The sequence below is a fragment of the Salvelinus namaycush genome, chromosome 9 (genome assembly GCF_016432855.1).
Source record: "Salvelinus namaycush isolate Seneca chromosome 9, SaNama_1.0, whole genome shotgun sequence".
Taxonomy (NCBI): Eukaryota; Metazoa; Chordata; class Actinopteri; order Salmoniformes; family Salmonidae; genus Salvelinus; species Salvelinus namaycush.
Window position 1 is genome coordinate 15,058,395 of NC_052315.1, and position 24,885 is coordinate 15,083,279.

At 41.3% G+C, this 24,885-nt stretch overlaps 1 protein-coding gene across 1 annotated transcript in view; it reads right to left on the minus strand.

Moving 5' to 3' along the window:
- LOC120054029 (microtubule-associated serine/threonine-protein kinase 3-like) overlaps positions 1-24,885 on the minus strand; it is a 50,593-nt gene that overhangs the window by 14,468 nt on the left and 11,240 nt on the right. The window contains exons 3-19 of the mRNA XM_039001387.1: positions 19,014-19,102; positions 18,079-18,151; positions 13,560-13,580; positions 13,204-13,282; positions 11,684-11,841; positions 10,079-10,154; positions 9,730-9,939; positions 7,072-7,173; positions 6,736-6,868; positions 6,554-6,615; positions 4,632-4,720; positions 4,151-4,359; positions 3,847-3,985; positions 3,631-3,763; positions 3,191-3,356; positions 2,990-3,091; positions 2,560-2,682 (exon numbers count right to left, since the gene is read on the minus strand). Of these exons, the coding sequence (XP_038857315.1) occupies positions 2,560-2,682; positions 2,990-3,091; positions 3,191-3,356; positions 3,631-3,763; positions 3,847-3,985; positions 4,151-4,359; positions 4,632-4,720; positions 6,554-6,615; positions 6,736-6,868; positions 7,072-7,173; positions 9,730-9,939; positions 10,079-10,154; positions 11,684-11,841; positions 13,204-13,282; positions 13,560-13,580; positions 18,079-18,151; positions 19,014-19,102 (1,964 nt within the window). The remainder of the gene's footprint in view (positions 1-2,559; positions 2,683-2,989; positions 3,092-3,190; positions 3,357-3,630; positions 3,764-3,846; positions 3,986-4,150; positions 4,360-4,631; positions 4,721-6,553; positions 6,616-6,735; positions 6,869-7,071; positions 7,174-9,729; positions 9,940-10,078; positions 10,155-11,683; positions 11,842-13,203; positions 13,283-13,559; positions 13,581-18,078; positions 18,152-19,013; positions 19,103-24,885) is intronic.

A 24,885-nucleotide genomic window follows, 5' to 3' on the forward strand; every position in this document is an offset into this window, starting at 1 on the left:
AGCAACCAGGAAATGATAGAGCAATTTCCACTAGATAGCACAGCCAAAGTCCAAACAGCTTTCCCATTTTGACAGATGCTGCTCCGTCTGTAAAAATCTATAAGCGAATATCACTGCCACTCACAACACTGGTGTTTAAGTAATACTGTGAAACACCATCATTTCACTATTGCTGCAGATACAGTTGAAGTCGGAAGTTTACAAACACTTAGGAAAAACTCATTTTTCAACCACTCCACAAATTTCTTGTTAACAAACTGTAGTTTTGGCAAGTCGGTTAGGACATCTACTGTGTGCATGACACAGGACATTTTTCCAGCAATTGTTTATAGACAGATTATTCAACTTATAATTCACTATATCACAATGCCAGTGGGTCAGAAGTTCACATACACAAAGTTGACTATGCCTTTAAACAGATTGGAAAATTCCAGAAAATTGTGTCATGGCTTTAGAAGCTTCTGATAGGCTAATTGACATTATTTGAGTCAATTGGAGGTGTACCTGTGGATGTATTTCAAGGCCTACCTTCAAACTCAGTGCCTCTTTGCTTGACATGATGGGAAAATCAAAAGAAATCAGCCAAGACCTCAGAAAAAAAAATTGTAGACCTCCACAAGTCTGGTTCATTATTGGGAGCAATTTCCAAACGCCTGAAGGTACCATGTTCATCTGTACAAACAATAGTACGCAAGGATAAACACCATGGGACCACGCAGCCGTCATACCGCTCAGGAAGGAGACGCGTTCTGTCTCCTAGAGTTGAACGTACCTTAGTGCGAAAAGTGCAAATCAATCCCAAACCAACAGCAAAGGACCTTGTGAAGATGCTGGAGGAAACCAGTAAAAAAGTATCTATATCCACAGTAAAACTAGTTTTATATCGACATAACCTGAAAGGCCGCTCAGCAAGGAAGAAGCCACTGCTCTAAAACTGCCATAAAAAAAGCCAGACTACGGTTTGCAACTGCACATGGGGACAAAGATCGTACTTTTTGGAGAAATGTCCTCTGGTCTGATGAAACAAAAATAGAACTGTTTGGCCATAATGACCATCGTTATGTTTGGAGGAAAAAGGGGGAGGCTTGCAAGCCGAAGAACACCATCCCAACTGTGAAGCACGTGGTGGCAGCATCATGTTGTGGGGGTGCTTTGCTGCAGGAGTGACTGGTGCACTTCACAAAATAGATGGCATCATGAGAAAGTGAAATTATGTGGATATATTGAAGCAACATCTCAAGACATCAGTAAGGAAGTTAAAGCTTGGTCGCAAATGGGTCTTCCAAATGGACAATGACCCCAAGCATACTTCCAAAGTTGTGGGAAAATCGCTTAAGGACAACAAAGTCAAGGTATTGGAGTGGCCATCACAAAGCCCTGACCTCAATCCTATAGAAAATTTGTGGGCAGAACTGAAAAAGCGTGTGCGACCAAGGAGGCCTACAAACCTGACTCAGTTACACCAGCTCTGTCAGGAGGAATGGGCCAAAATTCACCCAAATTATTGTGGAAAGCTTGTGGAAGGCTAACCGAAACGTTTGACCCAAGTTAAACAATTTAAAGGCAATGCTATCAAATACTAATTCAGTGTATGTAAACTTCTGACCCACTGGGAATGTGATGAAAGAAATAAAAGCTGAAATAAATCATTCTCTCTACTATTATTCTGACATTTCACATTCTTAAAATAAAGTGGTGATCCTAACTGACCGAAGACAGGGATTTTTTACTAGGATTAAATGTCAGGAATTGTGAAAAACTGAGTTTAAATGTATTTGGCTAAGGTGTATGTAAACTTCCGACTTCAACTGTATATTTATGGCCATTTTCTGAAATTACAATACAATTTATAATGATTATTTTTCATCCTAAGTATCACCTTTAATAAGACATGCTCTTTTAAGTTCTCTTAAGCACTTTACACTGTTAACTTCCATTCATTGTTATGTTTTATGTTGTGTGATGTCTCATGTGTAACTGTCTCATGTGTAATACAGTCTTAGAAAAAAAGGTTCCAAAAGGGTTCTTCGGCTGTCCGCATAGTAGAACCCTTTTGAAGAACCCTTTTTGGTTCCAGGGAAAACCCTTTTTGGTTACAGGTAAAACCCTTTTTGGTTCCAGGTAAAACTGTCTGTGGAAAATGGCTCTACTTGGAACCAAAAGGGTTCTTCTACCTGGAACCAACAAGGGTTCTTCAAAAGGGGTTCTCCTATGGGAACAGCTGACAAACCCTTTTTGGTTCTTGATAGCACCCTTTTTCTAAGCGTGTATGGCTGTGTTACCGCAGGCAGCCCAAATCTGATATTCTTTCCACTAATTGGTCTTTTGACCAATCATATCAAAATGTCAAAAGACCAGAATTTGGCTGCCTGTAAACGCAGCCATACACTATTAGGGTTTTTTGGCTGTCCCCATAGGAGCACAGCCTATGTATGCTGCTTTCGTGGCCAGTGCTCACTTAGAAATGTACATCTCTTTTCCATGTGACTTCTCTGTTTAAATAAAGGATAAATAAAAATACATGGGAAAAAAGACCACTTGTGAAGGACTGCCACGTACTGTCAAAGTAGCTGGTGTCGTCCTCCGCTTCCAGTTGAGGGATGAATTCTGCTTTCTGTCGCAGTAGCCCGTTCCAGTCCAGATGCAAGAAAAAGGAGTGTTGTTTGACCTCAGGTGTTCCTCCTAGAACAAAATGTATTTTTGTAGATCACAGTCATGTGTGCAGATTTCAGAACAATAGCCAACAGTAAAACGTCAGACCGGGATGATGTGAAATGGAAGACCAGGGCTTGGTTCCAATATCTACACTAGCGCACCACTAAGAATGAAGCAATTGAACATTAATTCCATGTGGGATTGGACATGAATTCCATGTGGGATTGGACATGAATTCCATGTGGGATTGGACATGAATTCCATGTGGGATTGGACATGAATTCCATGTGGGATGTTAGTAGGACATTGGAATGTAGCAGAGTGGTTTACGTACCTGTCCCCAGGCGCTCCAGAGGGCTCTGCCTCAGCAGCCGTGTGATCATGTCCTGGGCGTCTGCAGGTAAAGCTTCGTCCCCATCGGGCCAGGTGATGTCATCTGTACATCGGGCAAGCACACATTAATGAGAGGATCTCCACATTGAACACCATTTTAAAAAGCCTATACACTGTTTATATTCCATCAATGGATACTTGCCACTGACAACCTGCCCAAAGAGTTCCTCGGGCGTGTCCCCAAAGAAGGGCACACATCCAACCAGGAACTCATACAGGATGACTCCCATGGCCCACCAGTCTACTGGCTTCCCATAGCCCTGTCTCAGTATCACCTCTGGGGCTATGTACTCTGGGGTGCCACACACCTAGAGAACCACACCGATAATGTTGAATTATACCGTTAGCGTGTGTATTTTTAACACATTGAAATTTAGTTACACAGTAGTTATGAGATGGTACACCTATACTGGGTTGAGTATTTGACCTGGTATAAGTGTGTGAATATGTGCTTTTGTGTTCAAGACATGTGTCTGGCATTTTCAGTATATTGTTGTCATATGCCTTACTATGGAGCTGAATGTACTTTATTCATAGTGAAAGGACAAATAAAGGGTTAAGTTTTACAGCACTGACTCTCACCTGTTTGTCGATGAACTCCCTGGTGTCTTTCTCCATGTGACCCTCATACAGGTTGGTAGTCATGTTCATCAGGCCAACTCTGGACAGGCCAAAGTCAGTCAGTTTGATGTGGCCCATAGAGGTGATCAACAAGCTGCAGGGGGATGGAGAGAAATGTTCAAACTACACTTTCTTCAACTTGAGCTGTGTAAAGACTAAAGCTGGTTCTGTACTCACTTGTCAGGTTTGAGGTCTCTATGGACGATGCCGTAGTTGTGAAGGTACTCTAAGGCCAGCACAGTCTCAGCAAAGTACATCCGGGTCATGTCCACAGGAAGGGGGCCCATGTTCTTCAGCAGGTTGGCACAGTCCCCACCTACAAGAGATAACCAACCGTTATGCTTCAGCTATGAGAAATCATGGGTGGAACACATTCACCGTTCCAACTTTTTTCATTCAGTCCGCCTCTTTTAGAAACATGATAAACGAGGGAGTCATGATAAACATATCAGTCTTGGGGTAGATCATCATATGACATTACCTTCCACATACTCCATCACCATGCACAGGTGGCGTCGTGTCTCGAAGGAGCAAAACATGGAGACCACGAAGGGGTTCTCAGCGAAGGTCAGGATGTCCCGCTCCACAAACACCTGCTGGATCTGGTTCCTCAGGACTAGGTTCTGCCGGTTGATCTTCTTCATGGCGAAACGCTGCCGGGTGTTTCTGTGACGGACCAGGTACACAGCCCTGCCAACCGCCACAGAACAAGAGCCATGGTCATACAAGACCTCCACATTGATAAACCATGACTACAGGAGTAGGTTAATTCATAGTAAGTGGAAGTGTAGTCTATTTTTTCAGTAGTTCTCTAAATGTTTATCATGACATAAGTCTATCATGACATAAGTCTACAGTTGACCTTTTAACTTGAACCTTTAACTGACTATGGCTGAGTGCATTGATTTAAAGTAAATATATGTATGCTAGTGTGGTTAACCACCTGCCTGTTTAGCGCTTACCCATAAGCTCCATTACTGATGAGCTTGATGGTTTCAAAGTCACTCTCCAGTGGTTTCCTTCGCGTTGGGGTCTGTGGACACTTGTTCTGCTGCAAACAGTGCAAACAACAAGAGAAGTGTCATGACTGTCCACGAAGAATCCAAACAGGTCAGATCAGGTTTGAAATGAATAACTTCAACCAGACCCCCTCTCACGTGCAGAGGATGGAGCTGGTGGGGATTAACAGCTCGCGTTCTGTTGTAAATCAAAAGGAGAAGATTCAGGTCTCCCTCTCCAAATTCACCAAAGGAATGTGTCTTTGTTTCAAGAGACTTTTCCCACCGAAACTCTAACACGTTCAAAAGCGAATACTGGAACAATATTTCTAACATAGAACATGGGGAATGGTCAGAGATAATCTATAGAACACTAATGTCATAGTGTTTGTTATTTTGTGGTGTCATTAAAAAATGTATAAAGGAAATACTGTAACTAGAAAGTATGCCCAATACATGTACGAAGTTTCCATCCGATGTGTTGCGCATGTAATATGAAAACAAAAACACTTTAATAATTTAAGTGAGGGATGTGATTTTAGGATCCATAAGAGATCATTGATTTACATAAACTTTGAACACAGTGACAAGTCACGCCCCTGAGTGAGGTCAGAGAGCGTGTCAGCCTGACGAAACCGCCCTTTCGAACAAACTGTATAAAATGATGGGTTAAGAAATTAACATACTAGACCAGAGAGACGTAGAGCTGCAGCTCACATTTAAAAGTGGTCTGAACTCTGAATCTCAACACGAGGTAGAGACAATAAACTCACCTCCAGGACAATCACTGGTACGGCTGATTAGCTGTCTTAAGTAAAGTATCTTCGAAAGTGAATTTAAGTGGGACCATTCTACTACTCTGTTCAAACCATCGTATTACGCTACTCTCATCACCCCACTGGGAACCATCGACACGGCTGGCTAGCCTATCTCCAAAGAAGCATCTTCAGGCGCGAATGGAAGGAAAACCAATTCTGTAGTTCTGTTCAGGACTACATGACAAGTCACCGGATATCGGACAACTACAGAGAAGAACAACAGTAAAAGAGTTGTTGGAACCATTTTTTGGACAATCAGAGCCTTACAAGTGTGCCACGAAAAGGCCCAACCACCATTCCAAGGCCCTGTCCAACGAGATAGATATAGCATTTCACGTAGCATTCATGATTTCTTACTCAGAGGGCGGCGGTTCATGTGCAAAGTATATGATTACAGTAAATGAGTAGTTTCTAAATGTACTAAGGTTATGTGTCTCTGTCCCTCTCTGCCCCCCTCCATCTCTTTTGTATCAAGCAGCCATATTGTCATTCCGCTAGGGACCTGTTTTTAACCTATTAAGTGTGTATGTTTATTCTGTATTACCATTTACTTAGCTAGTAAATAAATAAATAAATAAACCAATTTGTGTAGTACTGAATCATAAGGCTCAGGTTTTTGCAGATGCAAGGAGGTTACAACTGTTCAGAATGATGATATGATCAAGTTTATGATTAATAAGTTGACTATTTATAGATGTGATAGGTAAAGACCTTTAGAGTTTAATTCGGGAGATGGTAACTCTTTAAAGAACCACTCTCGTGGTGCCCCAGATCCTAATGAGTTAATTGTTTCATGATTAATTTAATTGGATAACAATTAAACATATTTAGGTAATTAGATAAATAACAGTCTTCAGATTAATGTTAAAGTCAAGTCACGACAAGTTAGGAGGCTCACATTATAAAGAAGGTGCCCAGGGACTCATTATCCGACTGGCACAGGTATGATTACATAGCCAGACTACTAAATTAAGTCATGTAAACAAAGCTGCTATCAGGACCTATATTGTTAATTGAAAGTCCTGTTATTTTATTCTGCAGGCTCTCTCAGGGTGGCTAACTCCTTACCTCCACCGACTCATCAAACTTCACTGTCATTGACAGAGCAGACTGTTCAAGCTGTACCATATCTAAAAGAGCAGGGGAGAAAGATATGATTGAACAGCAACGCATGATATTGACTGGTTCTGGACGTCTGTCTCAAGTGCGGGAAATTCAGGTCAATGTTATGGCAAAAGATGTACCAATACCTTCGAGGGGGTCGCGAGTCAAGCCCAGTTGGTTGATGATGTAACGTGGAATGTCCGTCTTGATGCCCTGGCCCTCTTTGGCGTGACCCTCGGCTGCCTCCAAAAGATGATAGAACTCTTCCGGGTCAAATTCCTGCCAATTACATCCAAGGCCCATTAAATTAGATTGGATTAAGGTGAATAAAATCTCCTAGCCATGAAAGAGCTTATTGGCAATGCAGTGGCTTAAAAACCTTCCATTCCCCAAGCGACACAGATTAAGAGAGACGGCTTTCCATCGCTCTCAACAGAATCGCTCTCATTTTCAATCAGAATGAGACTTTCTCTCCATCTCACCAGGCACTCGAGCAGCCTCGCCGGTCGGGATATGATGATGAGAATCTTCTTCACCAGCTGGGTGATGACGGATACCTCCTCGCTCTCCGAGCGATCGTACGCCTGAAATGCAAAGACAAAATGTTGTCGGCTTTTTAACAGAGCATAACATGGAGATTCTCAACTTTGTTGAAGACACAGAGATCAAAAAGAGAAAAGCCTATTCACATCCATAGCAAGATTACAACCACATAGCATTAAAGCTAGCATACTATGTCCAAAACAACCTAGCTACATGCAGAATGATGACAGAATGGATATCTTGCAGAGATGGGTCCTGTCCAGAAAGAAACCCTAGCCCAGGGGTATTCAACTCTTACCCTACGAGGTCCGGACCCTGCTGGTTTTCTGTTCCACCTGATAATTAATTACACCCATTGTCCCAGGTCTAAATCAGTCCCTTATTAGAGGGGAACAATGAAAAAAACGCAGTGGAACTGGCTTCGAGATCCAGAGTCGAGTTTGAGGGCGCTAGCCCTGACCCACTGGGGACACACTGGTTGAATCAACTTTGTTTCCACGTCATTTCAATTAAATTACATTTGAACCAACGTGGAATAGACGTCTGTGCACAGTGGGTAGGCACCTCTGTAGATCTAAGAGAACTGGATAAGTGTACGTAATATGGCAATAATTCCACCCAAATGCCGAGGGGGAAGGAGCTAGCCGCTAGGGGTTGTTCATGGACAGGACCACACAGTGCAGTTTCTTTTCAAATCCCTTTGGTGCCTTCAAGGGAAGAAATTACACTTGTGCTTGTTAGAAAATACTTCAGTGGATGATCAATTCCAGAGAATAGATTGTTCTACAGTACACAAATCAGAAAGCCAATGGTTCTTAAGCCCTTACGCTATGCATCAGTATAGGAAACCCAATATAAGCATTGTAATCATGTTCTAGTTCACGAGGATCAAGAGGCAGAATAGCATTGGCGATTGCTGCGGTGTCCTTTGAGGTCAGGGGCAAGTGTCTGGACAGCTGTCAGTGTACAGACACACACAAAAAGAGGACAACTAACCATTTACCACACATTACATTCAGTGAGTTTGGCTTCAAGGCAAACTGCCTGCTCGGGTTAGAGTGGTGAGAGCAACAGTGAGTTTCGAATAAGGGCAGCTCTGCGGAAGAGAATGCTCTGAAGTCTTATCTAGATGAACCACCTAGACACAGCAAGAATGCAGTGAGAACTCTTTTGAATTAAAGATGCAAAACAGGAAATATGTTGTGCATCATGGAAAGACGCCTCACTGGAAACAACCCCACGGAACCACATGAGACGGGCTCAGTCAGAAACAAGCCAAAGCAATGAAGACAAATGTCTGAAGAAGGAAGCGAAAAGTAATGTGTCCCCCTGAACAGATGAATAAAACGTGGCAAGAAATATTACACACATGCGTATCCCCACAACAATGCGTCAGAGAGGACTTTACATTAAACAAATGAGAATATTCCTCTTGCGTATTCCGAAAGCCGCCTGATTCAAACAGTGAGTCATCGTCGTTGAATCTGCCTTGAATTAACATGGCTAGGGTGACAAACTGCACTAATGAAACCACATAACTAACACACCCCCCAAAAACAACTTATCTATTCCTCAGGTTGACATATCCATACCGTAGTTTTGAGGATATTTCGGTGCAAGAAAACTGGCCATGTCAAAGGATCATTTATTTCACTGTATGGGAACACATTTATCATCTCAGCTGTGCCCCTGCCATGCCTGCTATCTGAAAGTACACACTGGCTGTCCACACAGGAGAAAGATGTTGCCATAGAAACAACCATTCTATCATAACAGTGATAAGAACATAGAATTAGAATACATTAGTCATTTAATAGGATCTATATGGATAAGACAGTACAGATCAGTCGCACTACCAATTACGGGGACATTCCATTTCCAAATCTATTGTGCGCTTTAGGGCTTGAGACTGTCTGGCCATTCGTTTCTCTTGGCCCAGGCTCAATCAATTCCTCTTGATTCAGCGCTATCACATTTGAATGTTTAACTGATGAACAAGTAGTTCATTTATACCCAGCAGCACTAATATGGTAGGGTTGTCTCTACATGTATATGGACAGTTTAATGATGTTGATGCTTCCCTAGACAGACAGCAGAATCAATGAGGGGAGGAAGTGATGTAACAGGCAAAGTTCATTGTCAGTGTTGGCATCAGGCTTTGCTCACTGAGTCACTGTTAGTGAACAGTGAACCGAAGCTAAAGGACAGAAGCCAGAAGATCCCTCAGGAATTGTTTAAATGCAATCAACTTTTCCCTCTGATACCAGACTATGGTCTTTCTTTTTTCATTCCTTCGGTCTTAACCTTTGAGAAAATCTCCATACCCTCTTTAGAAACGACTAAGGACAACCCATGAATATTTAACTTTAGACAGCTTAGTAAGTGCAAAAAGTAGCAGTAGAATCCTAAGCAAATCATTAAACAATGGGTACTCTGAGGGAACAGACTCAAGTGAGAGTTATCGGCTGATCACATTGTTGAATCTAAGATATCTATCAATATCATGGACAGTTATCGGTCGATCCCATTGAGGAATCTAAGATAGTTATCGATCACATTGCTAAACCCAGACGCAAAGACATTTGTGGACATCCCACCTCGTGGAGCAGCTTCTCCAGTCTATCCTGCAACTCCACAAAGTAGCGCGAGGTGACCAGGCCCGTGTGGGACTTGTCCAGACAGTCTCGGACCAGCTCCACCAGCTGGTGCTGGATGAAGCCCAGTACGCCGTCAGACAGTGGGAGGGTGCTTTCTGGGGAGCAGGCAGTGACGATATCCAGCAAGCGCTCCTCCATCTGCACTGTGGCCTAAAGACAACACACATTCACAAACACACACCGAAGCACTTGTTATGCAAGATCAGAGCGCATAAGCGTTCTGATTATTGCAAATACAAACAGACATAGCCTCCTGTACAAAAAGGGGGGAGAAGACAACATGACATACCTTAGGAAAACGTTCTTTGTAAACATGGTTCATCATGACGACCTCATTATCGAATGAACCCATTGTTCTTCCGGGGCTACAACAGAAAATTACATGAAGCTGGTCAATTTCTATTATTCCAATCCAACCAAATGGACTGACAGAGCTCGGCCATTCTTATTGGGTGGGTGCAATCTTTTGAATAAAGTCAAAAATGATCATCCCACAAAGATTTATTGTGGAAAAGTGATTGTGCACCATTTTGACAAAAAATGTAATATAATCCCTTCAAAACATCTAAATCAAAACTTTATTTTACTTCCAAGCTCATTTCCTGTTTTACTTTGCTACTTTAGATTTTTAAAAATAAATACAGTTTTTTTTTTTACTCTTCAGTATTAGGTAAGACAACAGCTAAGATACTGTAAGTTATTGACCACATCTGTCTGGCCCATATATCCAACAAACAGGGCCTTAGTTTTACCCTTTTCCTGCTTAAACTCATTGTCCAAGAGTTAGGGGGACGGAGCAGAAACACACCCCATCCACAGACCCATTCTGGGTTTTTTTGCCATGAAAGAGGCCTCTGTTGCAGCAGATGTCAACCTGCCCACCACGCCCTGCAGCTGCTGCCCCCCCCCCGCCTAGCAGGTCCCCGCAGTGCTCTGCTAGCAAACCACCCACGCACGGCACGCCACGAGAACACAGGGAGCTGATGCCTGATGCCACCACACTGCGGAGCATGGTACACAACGGCGCTCTCTTCTCTGCCTTAAGCCACACAGCAGCACCACGCACTGTGTCCTCCCGTCTGCGTAGGGTATTTTGAAATACAGACGGTACAATTTTCAATACAATATTTGTTTGTTTTTTGTGTTTGGACAATCAGTTCCCTCCTTGATCAAGATCCCTGCTGCATCATTTTATTTAAAAAATATATATATGTGCACTGCTGGCAATACCATATACCTTGGTATGGGAAAGGGGATATATATTTAAGTGAATGGATTCAATCAAAATGTACCTTCCGCATTTAACAGAACCCCTCTGAATCAGAGGTGTGAGGGGGCTGCCTTAATCGACGTCCACGTCATCGGTGCCCGGGGAGCAGTTGTTGTTGGGGGGGGGGGGGGGGGGTTGTTGACTGCCTCGCTGGCTTAGGGATTCGAACCAGTGACTTTTCGGTTACTGGCCCAACGCTCTTATCCGCTAGGCTACCTGCTGCCTACCGCCCAACCCCAGTAGTGAGCTTAGCCAGAGGTCAACTTGAGGCGTGCTGAATATCGGCAAATGCAAAATACTTTGCTTTACTTTGAATACAGGAATGACCACATTTGGGCTGAACACCCTTTGTCAATACTGGCAGCAGGGTTGGATTGCACAAAGCAGGATTGCTGGCTGGCTCCACTGTAAACACTCCACTGACTCAAGTTTAGTCCACACCTAGGCTCTCTCTTGTTTTGGAAGTACCAATTTGCATGTAGTAACTTCCAATGTCTGACAATAAAACTCCACAAAAACGAACATATGGTGTTGCATTAAATCTAATTTGGATGATATAGCACTTTATTATTATTTTTCAAGGACGGCTCATTACAGTTCAGGCGAGGGGTAACTGCCGGCTACCTGAGGCTGTGGGAGCGAGGGCGCATGAACGGTGAGGGTCGCACTTCCTCGTCGGCCACATTCTCCGAGCTGCGGAAGTGCTTGAACAGGAAGTGGAGTTGGTCTTGAGTGGGCTGGTAGGGCAGCTGGTGCAGGCGCTCCTGGGAGGAAGAGGAGGACTGGAGAAAAAGAAGTACAGGGATGTGTTACATATTGTTCAAGGGTTCCATTGGTCTAGGTAAATGCCCACTCAAAAAAATCAACACAATATCCCACCGACATATGTAAGAGAACTGTGTTTGACATTATATTTTAAAATTCAAAAGCCAACACTTTATCCTAAAAGATGGAGGATCGGTATCGTATTTAGGACAAGAGAACGGTTATTTTTTCTTGCGGCTATTGAGGCTGAGCACATTCTTTTTGTTAATATTTTTATTCGATGAAAAGCACACACTGGCGACTTCTGGCAATCTGTCCAATTTTTCGCCCCATGAGTCCTGAATAGCAGTGATGTCCCTTTTCTGCCTGCACATAAAGAGGTCACGGAGGACCACTGACAGGCCTATTGTCCCAGTCTGACCTCCCCGCATGTGCCAAGTTTTACCTCATTAAACTCCCTAACAATGGAGGAACACGCGGCCTATTCTCATCTCACCATCTTTCTCCTACAGAATGGAGACCTTAGATTTTTCACATTGTCTCATATCGTTCTCCTACTCTGTACTTTAGTTTATTAATTAGACCATTTTTTTAAAAACGAGCACACACAAAACTTGAAAAAGCCATACATACATATGAGTAAAATCATGGAGGATAACACAAAGTCTGGGACTTATTTCCATTGTGGTTCTCTTGAGACAAGATGGCTAGACAGTGTCACGCAGGACATTTAGAGGGGAAAAGGAACCAAGTTAGTCTGTCAGAAACATGGACGCTGGTTGATTTGTGAGCAGAGGAGTTTGTATTTAGGGTTTGTTGAGACATATGAAGAGCATAGTCCTGATCTCTCATCAGTCGCAATAGAGCAGTGGTCCTACCCTTCCTCGGTGGAGGACACTCCACTGCTATAGAGCCCCCACACTTTTTTTCTCTCTTATAGAATACTTACACAACTTAAACTTATTCTGATGATTATGTTAATGCATAACTACTAACAATATTCACAGGGTAAGAAAAATATAAGATGAGGGCATTTGAGTGCGAACCACTAAGACACCAGACCATTGATAATGCTCTTCGAAAGCATCAAATCATATTACGAGCACAAATACAGAACATTAGCCCATCACGTCACACTTAATGCATGTCCTATGGACATTATCCACCGCAGGCTAGGAGTCAAACATGATAGCTCATTCAGACAGATGATGATTCCAGTCAGGATTTGTCCTGTCTGGTCACATGGTCAGTGTACATACATTGTCTCTGTCCACCTCAGATGTATACCGTATATTATCCTATTCATATCTTGTTTAATGGTATATGTGGTGTTGTGAAACTCCAGTTTCATATGGCCCCTGTGGGGTTTAGAGACTTACAGAGACGGTAGAGCTGGGGGGATTGGTTCCGTAGCCGGAAGAGGGGAGGGACGCCAGCGACCATCTTCTGCCTTCTGTTCTGGTGAAAAACGGACATATCATATCCCAAACTCCCTTATAACACGTGATGTCGTCCCCGCACTACAACGCTTTGCTGTGTCTTGTTATTACTTTGTTGTTCATGTAATATACATTAAGGGATTATGTTGTGTGTAATCAATATGCACATGTCAGAGTGTATCTGGGCTGATGAAATAAAAGGGGATTTTATATTTTGGTTTGAGGAAATGTGGTTATCAATTTAAAGCTGGGCATGAGAAAAGCATGAAGGACAATATGATAAGCGAAAGAAGTACCTGTCTGTGCGAGCCATGTGGCTGAGGTCACGGCAGCAGGAGAAGCAGGAGAGAGATGGTGAACATGTTGAACTGTTACATCTCTACAGTCTCATGCTTAGACCAAACATGACTGTGATAGTGAGCCACTGACCTGTGACATTTCATTTGACATATGAAGTCTGACAATTGGCTTATGTGTCAGTCTTAATTTGTCTAGCCCAACATCAATTTAAAGAGCAAAGAAATGTGCATAGCACTTTCGTTGTTTCTACTGTAATCACCAGGGATATGGGTCACTGACATTAGAAGGGGCTCTAGTCCAGTGTAGTTCTTTTTCAGCCCATTTCCAGAGACATTGTATAAAACCATGTCTTTTCCTTTCACGTCTGGGTTAAGAAAAATCTAATTCTCTAGATTTGCATAACCAATAATGTGATGTGCCTTTATTCTAAATCAGAGATGGCTGTTAACATCAGGAATCTAAGTGTTTACAGGTTGCACTGGAAAAGACAGGGTCGTGAATAAATGGATGTTGAGTAACTGCGAGCACACTGCTGGCCAAATGTGGTTTTGAAGAGGATCAGATGAAAGCCTACTTAAAGCAAATCGCTCCAGCTTAAAGGATTGAGCAGTTCTTGGTTGAACGTTACGACAACCGCTATCAAACGCATTGTAAAGACATCAACACACTTCAATCAACAGTCATAGACTTTATATTTATACATCTTTGCACACACACACATGAGCACGTATTCATGGATGCCAAGGGAAGCCAGGATTCCCAAAGAAATGTACCAAGAAAAAAATTACATTAAATTATGTATTTTCATCTCTCTGTGTTTCATAATTTCCCTTTAATTCGCAAGAGGCTGAATGTATCTCACAGGACTAAGTATACAAGCAAGCGAAAAAGTGCCCTTCTCTCTCTTTGTGTAGGCCATTTATCTGATACTGTCTGGTCAAAAAGAGTATGACATTGTTGCCGCCCTAGGCTTTGAATGCAAGCATTTGGCCTCCCTTGAAAAAAAGCATAAAATAATAGCCAATCAGCATTGAGCTAAACTGAGTGAGTTTACCTGTGAATGGTCCTGGTGCACCAAAAAAATGTGTTGAGGGACGCCAGTCTGGATTTGACTTCACTCCAACCACATCACATCGAGAGCAATACTGACAGAATTACTTGAATTCTTGCATTTCTTTGTTTTGTTGTCCTCCGGTGGCTAGCTATCCAGCTAAAATTGTCCCTTTCCTAAATTAGCAATGGTTGGCGATAAGAATTTGGACTTGTAGTTTTACTTAATTCTCCATACTGGCCAATGATTATAACAGTGATTCTGAGCCAACCATACATTCATACATTGGGCCCCTGGCCTGAGAGGATGGAAGTTCAATATGCACAGTAGCTAGATGTAGAAGGCTAATGTTAACTACAGTGGTGTAAAGTACTTAAGTAAAAATACTTTAAAGTAGTTTTTTTCAGTATCTGTACTTTACTGTTTATATTTTTGACAACTTTTACTTCACTACATTCCTAAAGAAGATTATGTAATTTTTAATCCATACTTTTTACCCCTCACACCTAAAAGTACTTGTTACATTTCACATGCTAAGCAGGACAGGAAAATGGTCTGATTCACACACTTATCACCAAGAGAACATCCCTGGTCATCCCTACTGCCTCTGATCTGACGGACTCACTAAACACAAATGCTTCGTTTGTAAATAATATGAGTGTTGATGTGCCCCTGGCTATCTGTAAATGAAAAAAAACAAGAACATTGTGCTGTCTGGTTTGCTTAATAAGGAATTTGCAATGATTTATACTTTTATTTTTGATACTTAAGTACATTTTATCAATTACATTTAATACTTAAGTATATTTATAACCAAATACTTTTAGACTTCTACTCAAATAGTACTTTACTGGCTGACTTTCACTTGAGTAATTTTCTATTAAGGTATCTTTACTTTTACTCAAGTATAACAATTGAGTACTTTTCCACCACTGGTTAACTAGCTAAAGTTGACCATGAAAGGAAGTTAGGCTAGCGAGCAAGCATTTTAGCCAGGTAGCCTAGGACAACAAAAAAATAAAAGCATGTACTGTATGACAGAGTCATAGAATGTTTTGTCAACATGAAAGAGAGGAGGATGGCATTGGTGTTTCTCTACAAGTAGGGTGAGTATATATATATCACGGTCGCAAGGCATATGAATCAACAAGTTATAGAGCAAAAGTAATTATCACAACAAATACAGCCAAACGTTTGTACACAACTACTCATTCAAGGGTTTTTCTTTATTTTTTACTCTTTTCTACTTTGTAGACATCAAAACTATGAAATAACACATATGGAATCATTTAGTAACCAAAAGAGTGTTAAACAAATCTAAATATATTTTATATTTGAGATTCTTCAAAGTAGACACCATTTGCCTTGATGACAGCTTTGAACACTCTTGGCATTCTCTCAACCAGCTTCATGAGGTAGTCACCTGGAATGCATTTCAATTAACAGGTGTGCCTTGTTAAAAGTTAATGTATTTGAGCCAATCAATTGTGTTGTGACAAGGTAGGGGTGGTATACACAAGATAGCCCTATTTGGTAAAAGACCAAGTCCACATTATGGCAAGAACAGGTCAAATAAGCAATGAGAAACGACAGTCCATCATTATTTTAAGACATGAAGGTCAATGCGGAAAATTTCAAGAACGTTTCTTCAAGTGCAGTTGCAAAAACCATCAAGCGCTGTGATGAAACTGGCTCTCATGAGTGTGTATTCATGGTCCGCCACAGGAAAGGAAGACCCAGAGTTACCTCTGCTGCAGAGGATAATTTCATTAGAGTTACCAGCCTCAGCAATTGCAGCCTAAATAAATGCTTCAGAGTTCAAGTAACAGACACATCTCAACATCAACTATTCAGAGGAGACTGCGTGAATCAGGCCTTCATGGTTGAATTGCTGCAAAGAAACCACTAATAAAGAACACCAATACGAAGAAGAGACTTGCTTGGGCCAAGAAACGCAAGCAATGGACATTAGGCCGCTGGAAATCTGTCCTTTGGTCCGAGTCCAAATTTGCGATTTTTACTTTCAACCGCTGTGTCTTTGTGAGACGCAGAGTAAGTGAACGGATGAGCTCCGCATGTGTGGTTCCCACCGTGAAGCATGGAGGAGGAGGTGTGATGGTGCTTTTCTGGTGACACTGTCAGTGATTTGTTGAGAATTCAAGGCACACTTAACCAGCATGGCTACCAAGGCATTCTGCAGCGATATGCCATCCTATCTGGTTTGTGGTTAGTGGGACTATCATTTGTTTTTGAACAGGACAATGACCCAAAACACACCTCCAGGCTGTGTAATGGCTATTTGACCAAGGAGAGTGATGGAGTGCTCCATCAGATGACCTGGCCTCCACAATCACCCGAACTCAACCCAAATGAGATGGTTTGGGATGAGTTGAACCGCAAAGTGAAGGAGAAGCAGCTAATAAGTGCTCAGCATATGTGGGAACTCCTTCAAGACTGTTGGAAAAGCATTCCTCGTGAAGCTGGTTGAGAGAATGCCAAGAGTGTGCAAAGCTGTCATCAAGGCAAAGGATGGCTACATTGAAGAATCTAAAATATATTTTGATTTGTTTAACACTTTTTTGGTTACTACATGATTCCATGTGTTATGTCATAGTTTTGATGTCTTCACTATTATTCTACAATGTAGAAAATAGTAAAAATAAAGAAAAACCCTTGAATGAGTAGGTGTGTCCAAACTTTTGACTGGTACTGTATCTTGTAATATGGCTTTTTTTCCCTGGATTGGCTTCCCCAGTGATTTTACCCACGCACCGCTACTGCACACACACAGCTACATCAATGTGTACTACTGTATAGACCCACACTGGACCGGAAAGCCTCTTGCTGTGAGGTTAGCAGATTGGTTGAAAACGGTTAAAACGCTACTATCCAGAGTGACTTAAAGTTAATGCATTCATCTTAAGGTTGCTAGGAGAAAAAAAAACATATCACAATCATAGTAAGTAAAATTTTCCTCAATAAAGCATCTATCAACAAAGTTAGTGCTAGTAAGAAAAGACAAGCGTGAGTGTTAGTGCAAAAAAGGCAAGGGTGTTAGTGTTGTGCAGTATACTTCCCTAACGTTAGGGGGAAGCTTGTTCCACCATTTGGGTGCCAGGACAGAGAAGAGCATTGAGTGTAACATCATTGCTAAACCCACATTAAAATGGCAAGAGGGACGCGAGCAAGCAAACGCTGAAGGGGAGGAATTAGAGGAGCCGACTGTTTCTCGACCTCTTGTGCGTGCAACGACACTGGTCGCTCCATCAATAACGAAACGCTTTTCTGTGTTTGATTAACGTAAATGGTTTTCAAGGAATGAGGACCAGGTGCAAGAGTGGTGGAGAAAGACTGGTCTACTAGAGTAAGTATGATCTGAAGGTAGAGGAAAATGGCCCTTAGAATTCGTACAAACCCACACAAATAAACATCCAGAGCTTAAGTGTAGCAGGGTCCCAAAATACCTGCGAGCGAATGGGAAGTTGAGGGAGGCACAGGTGGATACATTCCGGGGGCTGTCTAGGGGACTGCCTGCAGCTGAAAAAACAAGGGATGATTACCATCATTACCGGTACATTAAATTGGATAACAAGAATAAGTCATTCAAGCTTTGTAGAAAAACCCTTTTTTCAAATATTTTGAATAACGATGAAGCAACCTCTATGGAGGGAGGCACGTCTCAGCTAGTGCAAGTAGCTAGACTAAATAAAATCTCAAATAGGTCTGGTGTAGGGTGCCAAACAAAGCAGCAGTTACCATCAAAGGGCATTAATCGAGAGGAGTCTATGCGCCGTTGTAAAGTAGAATTTTGTTTGTCTTTGACGGTGACTGGATTGTTTTGTACTCAAGACACAAAAGCTCATTAACATGCGAGCGGTTTGATAACAATTAAGCAACTGTAAACCAAATGAATGTTTAATTGTGCCACCTAATAAGATAAGCCTCAACATAATTGAACTTGAAAGAGTGTCTGCACATCTATGACATGTAGGCCCTAGTACAGAAATCTATTCATAGGGTGCACCTGCTTGACAACTAGGAGTGATATACACTCCCATTGATTCAAATGCTGAGAGGAACACAAAAACCAACCACTTTACTGAAGAGACAACTTCAGAATTTTCTCCTGCCCAATAAGATTTATTTATCTTCCTTCCCAATCAGCACAGCATAAATCTACAAAAACTTTGAGGCCCAAACAGGCAGTGTGACAAATCGAAAATATTTATATTTGCAGTAAAGGGGTTGGTTTTTCTGCTATGTCGTAGTAGTACAGCTAACTCTGAAACATTCAAATGTGTCAATGGGAGGGCATAGGTCTACCTAGTGTAGTGCAGGCCACAAAAAGATAACGTTGGAGACAAACTTCTGTTCCTGTGATGGTTTATATGCTTGTTACCGGTGTGGACGGAGAGTGGGGAGAGAGGGCGTGACAGAGTGGGAGACGGTGTCCCCAGGCCAAGACTCTTCCTGTTGCTGCTCCGGCAACTGTGAAACACAAACAGGAACAGAGATGTCAGTCACCAACTACAACAAAACACTTAAGTCAACCATCTTGCAGTGCTTAAAAAACACAAGTTAGTTACGCTTTGTAAATAACAATGGGAATAGTTCAAGACACTTTGAGAAAATAAACTTTGACATATGATTAGATCACCTCTGTTATGCAACCTTCAGGCTAACACTGCCAAACCAGGCTGCAACAACTGAGGATTTGGAGCCCAAATCCAGAAGTCATGAACTACTAGCAGGCTAGACAACCTACACAGAAGGGAAGAGCAGCACTGAGAGAAAAATATTTTATGGAAAAAAGGAGGACAGTAGCGTCCACGCACATTCTGTCCAGTCTTCAGTACCTGCAGAGAGCCTTACAGACTACTATTACAGATTGCAATAGGACTAGAGGCACACACCTATTCCTTCGACTGAAACAAACCAGAGGCCAAAGAGCATTTACCCTCAACCAATATCACAACAACTAAATAATTGATGTGACCTACTCAAGGCCTTCATCCATCCATCTATTGTAGTCAGTCTACCATTCTCACAGTCACTGCCATTCTACACCCTGCCATTAAGAAGTATATCAAAGCAGCTCTGCTATGCCCCATCAAACAGTGTTGGCATTGTGTTGTTGTTGACCTGCTGTGCCCGGAAACCTATGATGACTAGAGACTGACACTTGTGGGAATTAATTACAGGGCTGGAACACAACAGGACAGATTAATAACACGTTTGTCAAACATGACAAAAAAGTGATACCATAAAAAGGTTTTTAAGCACTACAAATATACCAGTCTATGAAAAGAGTGGAAAAAAAGATAATCAAAAACAGGTTTGTTTCTATTCTGAAAGTGGCAAAGATGCACTGCTTTTAAAGCATGTAACTGGCTATGAAAGGCAGCAACAAATACAATGGGGAGAACAAGTATTTGATACACTGCCGATTTTGCAGGTTGTCCTACTTACAAAGCATGCAGAGGTCTGTAATTTTTATCATAGGTACACTTCAACTGTGAGAGACGGAATCTAAAACAAAAATCCAGAAAATCACATTGTATGATTTTTAAGTAATTAATTTGCATTTTATTGCATGACATAAGTATTGTTCTCCCCACTGTACTTGCCATAACAGGACAGGTCATTGTAAAAAAACAAAAAGGGGTGCTTGAGTATTTAATAAGTGTAGGGACAGTCGCCTAGGTCCTATGATGATCTTCAAAACTTCAATATAACCAAAAGCAACACAATTGAAAATGGCTTTTGTTAACTGTGAAGCAACAAAATATGAGGGGGGAAACATGCATTTCACTTTGAGTATAGGCCTTGAGAGACAGACACAGTTTATTATAAAGACTAGAAGGAGGAGTCAAGTGAATCATCTCCTCGATTTGAGCAGAAGGGGCCCAATAAGGGTCAATATAAAGGACATAATATGGTCACATGGTGACCAATAAGGAGTGATACTAGATCTAGGATGGTTTGCACAGCATTGAACAACACAAAATGCCACGTGTAACAAGAATATGCTTATTCTGCATAGTATCATTGTTTTGAATCTCACAGACAGTAGGCGTAGTTAGATTATTATAATTTTTTTTAAATACCAATTTTGTTCCCTTCTCGTTATAACAAACCTTAGACTTAAAACACCTTTCCATAACTGTACTTTAGAAAACTATAAATATTCACAATCAGCACATTCACTATGCACTGACCACGTTAACCTAGCTGCACCCTCTGAAACAAACACAATTGGGATAAGACAGCGTACGACAACAATATCGAAAGCAAATGAATGAGCCAATGACGCGTCAACATCAACTATTTTTTCAGTTACAATGTAACAAGAAAAGTTGTATTACATTGTTTCCGAAAGTGTGCAATGGACACAATGCAACAAAGTTGCGGTCAATGTGTCCATCTGGGATGGACATCTGCACCATAGACGTGTTCTTTCAGAGACTTGTTTGAGAACGCCAGGTCAATACAAGAAAAAAGCCTAAAAAATAACAATACAAACACATTAAAATGTCAATAATTTGTTTCCGTTGAGCTTGGCTAAATAGCTCATATCAACCTACCTTTTTGATCGTTTTAGCATCGCTCCTGATACAAAATGCAACTTGTTTTGGATTGGCACTGCGGTCCAGCAACTTGGATCCGACATAGTGGATGTTGTTTAGAACGAAAATAACGCTAATTCCGATCCAAAAGAACAGAGATTTCTAAACGGTAGATACAGGACCCCGGGTAGACCCTTCATCGCTGTGGAAGTCTTTTGTGTTGGAATAGTTAGCCAGTTAAATAGACAAACAACCTCATTCAACTAACTGCTTCATGATTGATGAAGCCAGCTTTCGGTTCCAACGTCGCTTTATTTTGTCTCATATCCAAGCACCTACATCTGTTGGTTAATTGTCCCTAGTTAGTGAACATGGGCTACTAACTCTCTCTTCTGCCAGTACTACATCGTTGACTGATGTGGCCTACCATTCCCACACATTAGACTTCTACGACGCTGAAAACGGATTGTTGCGACGATGAGGTAGGTAATCGATGTAAAAGGGATATACCATAGTCGTTCATGCGAAGGGGGGAAGGGGATAACCTCTTGAAAGCCCCCATTGGCCCTTATGCTACCAAAAGTGGTTCATGCCCATTTCTTCTTCTTCTTCTCTGGTATATTGGCAATCACACAATGTAATGTGCATCCCGACACCTTTATTTTTATTTAATTTTATTTCACCTTTATTTAACCAGGTAAGCTAGTTGAGAACAAGTTCTCATTTACAACTGCGACCTGGCCAAGATAAAGCAAAGCAGTGCGACAGAAACAACACAGAGTTACACATGGAATAAACAAGTGTACAGTCAATAACACAATAGAAGAAAAAAAAAGTCTATATACAGTGTATGCGAATGGCATGAGGGGGTAAGGCAATAAATAGGCCATAGTAACAAAGTAATTACAATTTAGCAGATTAACACTGGAGTGATAGATGAGCAGATGATGGTGTGTAAGTAGTGATACGGGTGTGCAAAAGAGCAGCAAAGTAAATAAAAACAATATGGAAATGAGGTAGGTAGATTGGGTGGGCTATTTACAGATGGACTATGTACAGCTGCAGCGATCGGTTAGCTGCTCAGATAGCTGATGTTTAAAGTTAGTGAGGGAAATGTAAGTCTCCAGCTTCAGCGATTTTTGCAATTCGTTCCAGTCACTGGCAGCAGAGAACTGGAAGGAAAGGCAGCCAAAGGAGGTGTTGGCTTTGGGGATGACCAGTGAGATATACCTGCTGGAGCGCGTGCTACGGTGGGTGTTGTTATCGTGACCAGTGAGCTGAGATAAGGCGAAGCTTTACCTAGCATAGACTTATAGATGACCTGGAGCTAGTGGGTCTGGCGACGAATATGTAGCGAGGGCCAGTCGACTAGAGCATACAGGTCGTAGTGGTGGGTGGTATAAGGCGCTTTGGTAACAAAACGGATGGCACTGTGATAGACTACAACCTACTATGCAGGATGTAAACAGCATTCCCCCAAAAACTGAACAAAATACCCCAAAAATTATGAAATAAACTATATCAAACAATTTTTCTGTAAAAAAAAAAACATATCTGATTCCTACACAGGCTCAAGGGAAACCTGGGAGGGTGGGTCTTCCGACGCCAGTACCATTTGCAAGTCTTCAGACGTGAAATCCTTAAGTCCCAAAAATGTTCTGCCGCAGCCATAATAATGTCCGGTTCCTTAGACTTCTTTGAGACTTGTGCTGTACAGTTTATAACTATGGCAATGAACGCAACAAAATCCACCTTTTTAAGACACAGGGTATATTTTGCCTGGCAACAAACATTTACTACAAGCTGTGGTGTATCCACTACCATATCTTCACTAACATCACTTGTTTTCTCAATTATTTTAATCGCCTCTGCATAGGAGATCCGATTGACCACTCGAACTTTTGCCACCTCAATCTCCTTCACCCTTACAGGGCACTTCAGGAACTCAGGATCATGATCCCCACCACAATTGCAACACCGTCATCCTTCTGCACACTGTTCTTCAGTATACTCTGTCTGCACACACTTGAAACATGGCTAAATCCTTTACAATTCTTACACTGCAGTGGTTTGGGGACGAAAGCTCTTACAGCGTATATTACATAACCAAGCTTCACATGCATAGGTATTTGCTCTTCATCAAAAAACAACAGGACCGACAGGATTTCAAAGTAATCAAAATGAAATATATAAATAAATGAATATATAAAATTCATAAACAGCCTAATTAAATACCACATACTCAACATGAAATTAAATAAATAAATGCAAATAAATACAAATGTATTGCATCAAATGGATGAATAATTCAATTCAATAACACTTGAATAAAAAACATCTATGAGGTAGGCATAGGCCTATAAGGTTAGGCTAAAACCAATTTGAGACTGTTCCTCTGACATAGGCTTCTTTAATTCATTACATTTAAAACCAATTGCTGCTTCCATTCTTGTGTTGAGCATTAAAACATAAGGATCTCATATTTCTTTTAATTCAAGACGAAAATCAGTTTTGCAAGGAACTGGGAGATCATCAACATAGGATAAACCTTTTTAGTGTAATGAGTTTTCATTATAAATGTCATGTTAATATAAATTGTCAGTACTTTTTACATTACATTTTAGTCATTTAGCAGTTGCTCTAATCCAGAGCGAATTACAGTTAGTGCATTCATTTTAAACTAGGTGGGACAAACGCATCTGTCCTCAATAAAGTACCTATCAGCAAAGGCAGTGCTAGTAGAGGGGAGGGTGGGAGTAAAGAGTGACTGTTAGTGTACGGGGAAAAAACTATCAGAGTGCTATTGACTGACACAACTAACATCTGGGTGTGGCTCTGGTGTCAAGTGTTTTATGTCATTAGGATTTGTTTCACACGTTTTAACCAGCCACAATGGTGACAGGGTCCTCCTAGAGATCAGACTCTTTTAAAACAATGCCATGTGTTTTGAGGTAAGCCTAATGCCCTGTATGTCGACCATGTGTATTACATTGTGACTACATTCTATGGGAGTTTTTTTGTTCTGCAGATTTGTGTCTTTGTGAATTCTTATTGTAAAAAGAAATGCCTGTGCCACATCTCTTTGTAAGTTCCCAATCATACAAATCATGCCATAATTGTATTTTGTTTTTTTAATACCCTCACAGTTTGTGTACTGTAAGAAATACAATGAAAAAACTTAAATATTCACAAATTAATGATTTAGGTATGATAATACATCTAAGAGGCAGATTAATTAACCATGGGAGATACTTAATTCATTATCTTATTGTTGAAGCCTAGTGAAGTGTATCTTGTGATGAGGTAAGTGCTGAAGTCTCTGTGCTAATACAAAAGGCCAGCCTCTCAAATCAAGTGATAAATGAACACACTTGTACATCTGAGAGGGACTCAACTGTGTGGCATGATACATACATTTGTTCAACAGACCTTTGACAAACAGGTAACATTTGCTAAGTACTCCAAGGGGAAAATTATCTAAAGTGATGCAGTTAAATTAATAAATGCAGTTAAATTCAGAAGTAGACTGCAAAATAACAAACATACAATATGAACACCTGCTCTACATTATGAACACCTGCTCTACATTATGAACACCTGCTCTACATTATGAACACCTGCTCTACATTATGAACACCTGCTCTACATTATGAACACCTGCTCTACATTATGAACACCTGCTCTTTCCATGACATAGACTGACCT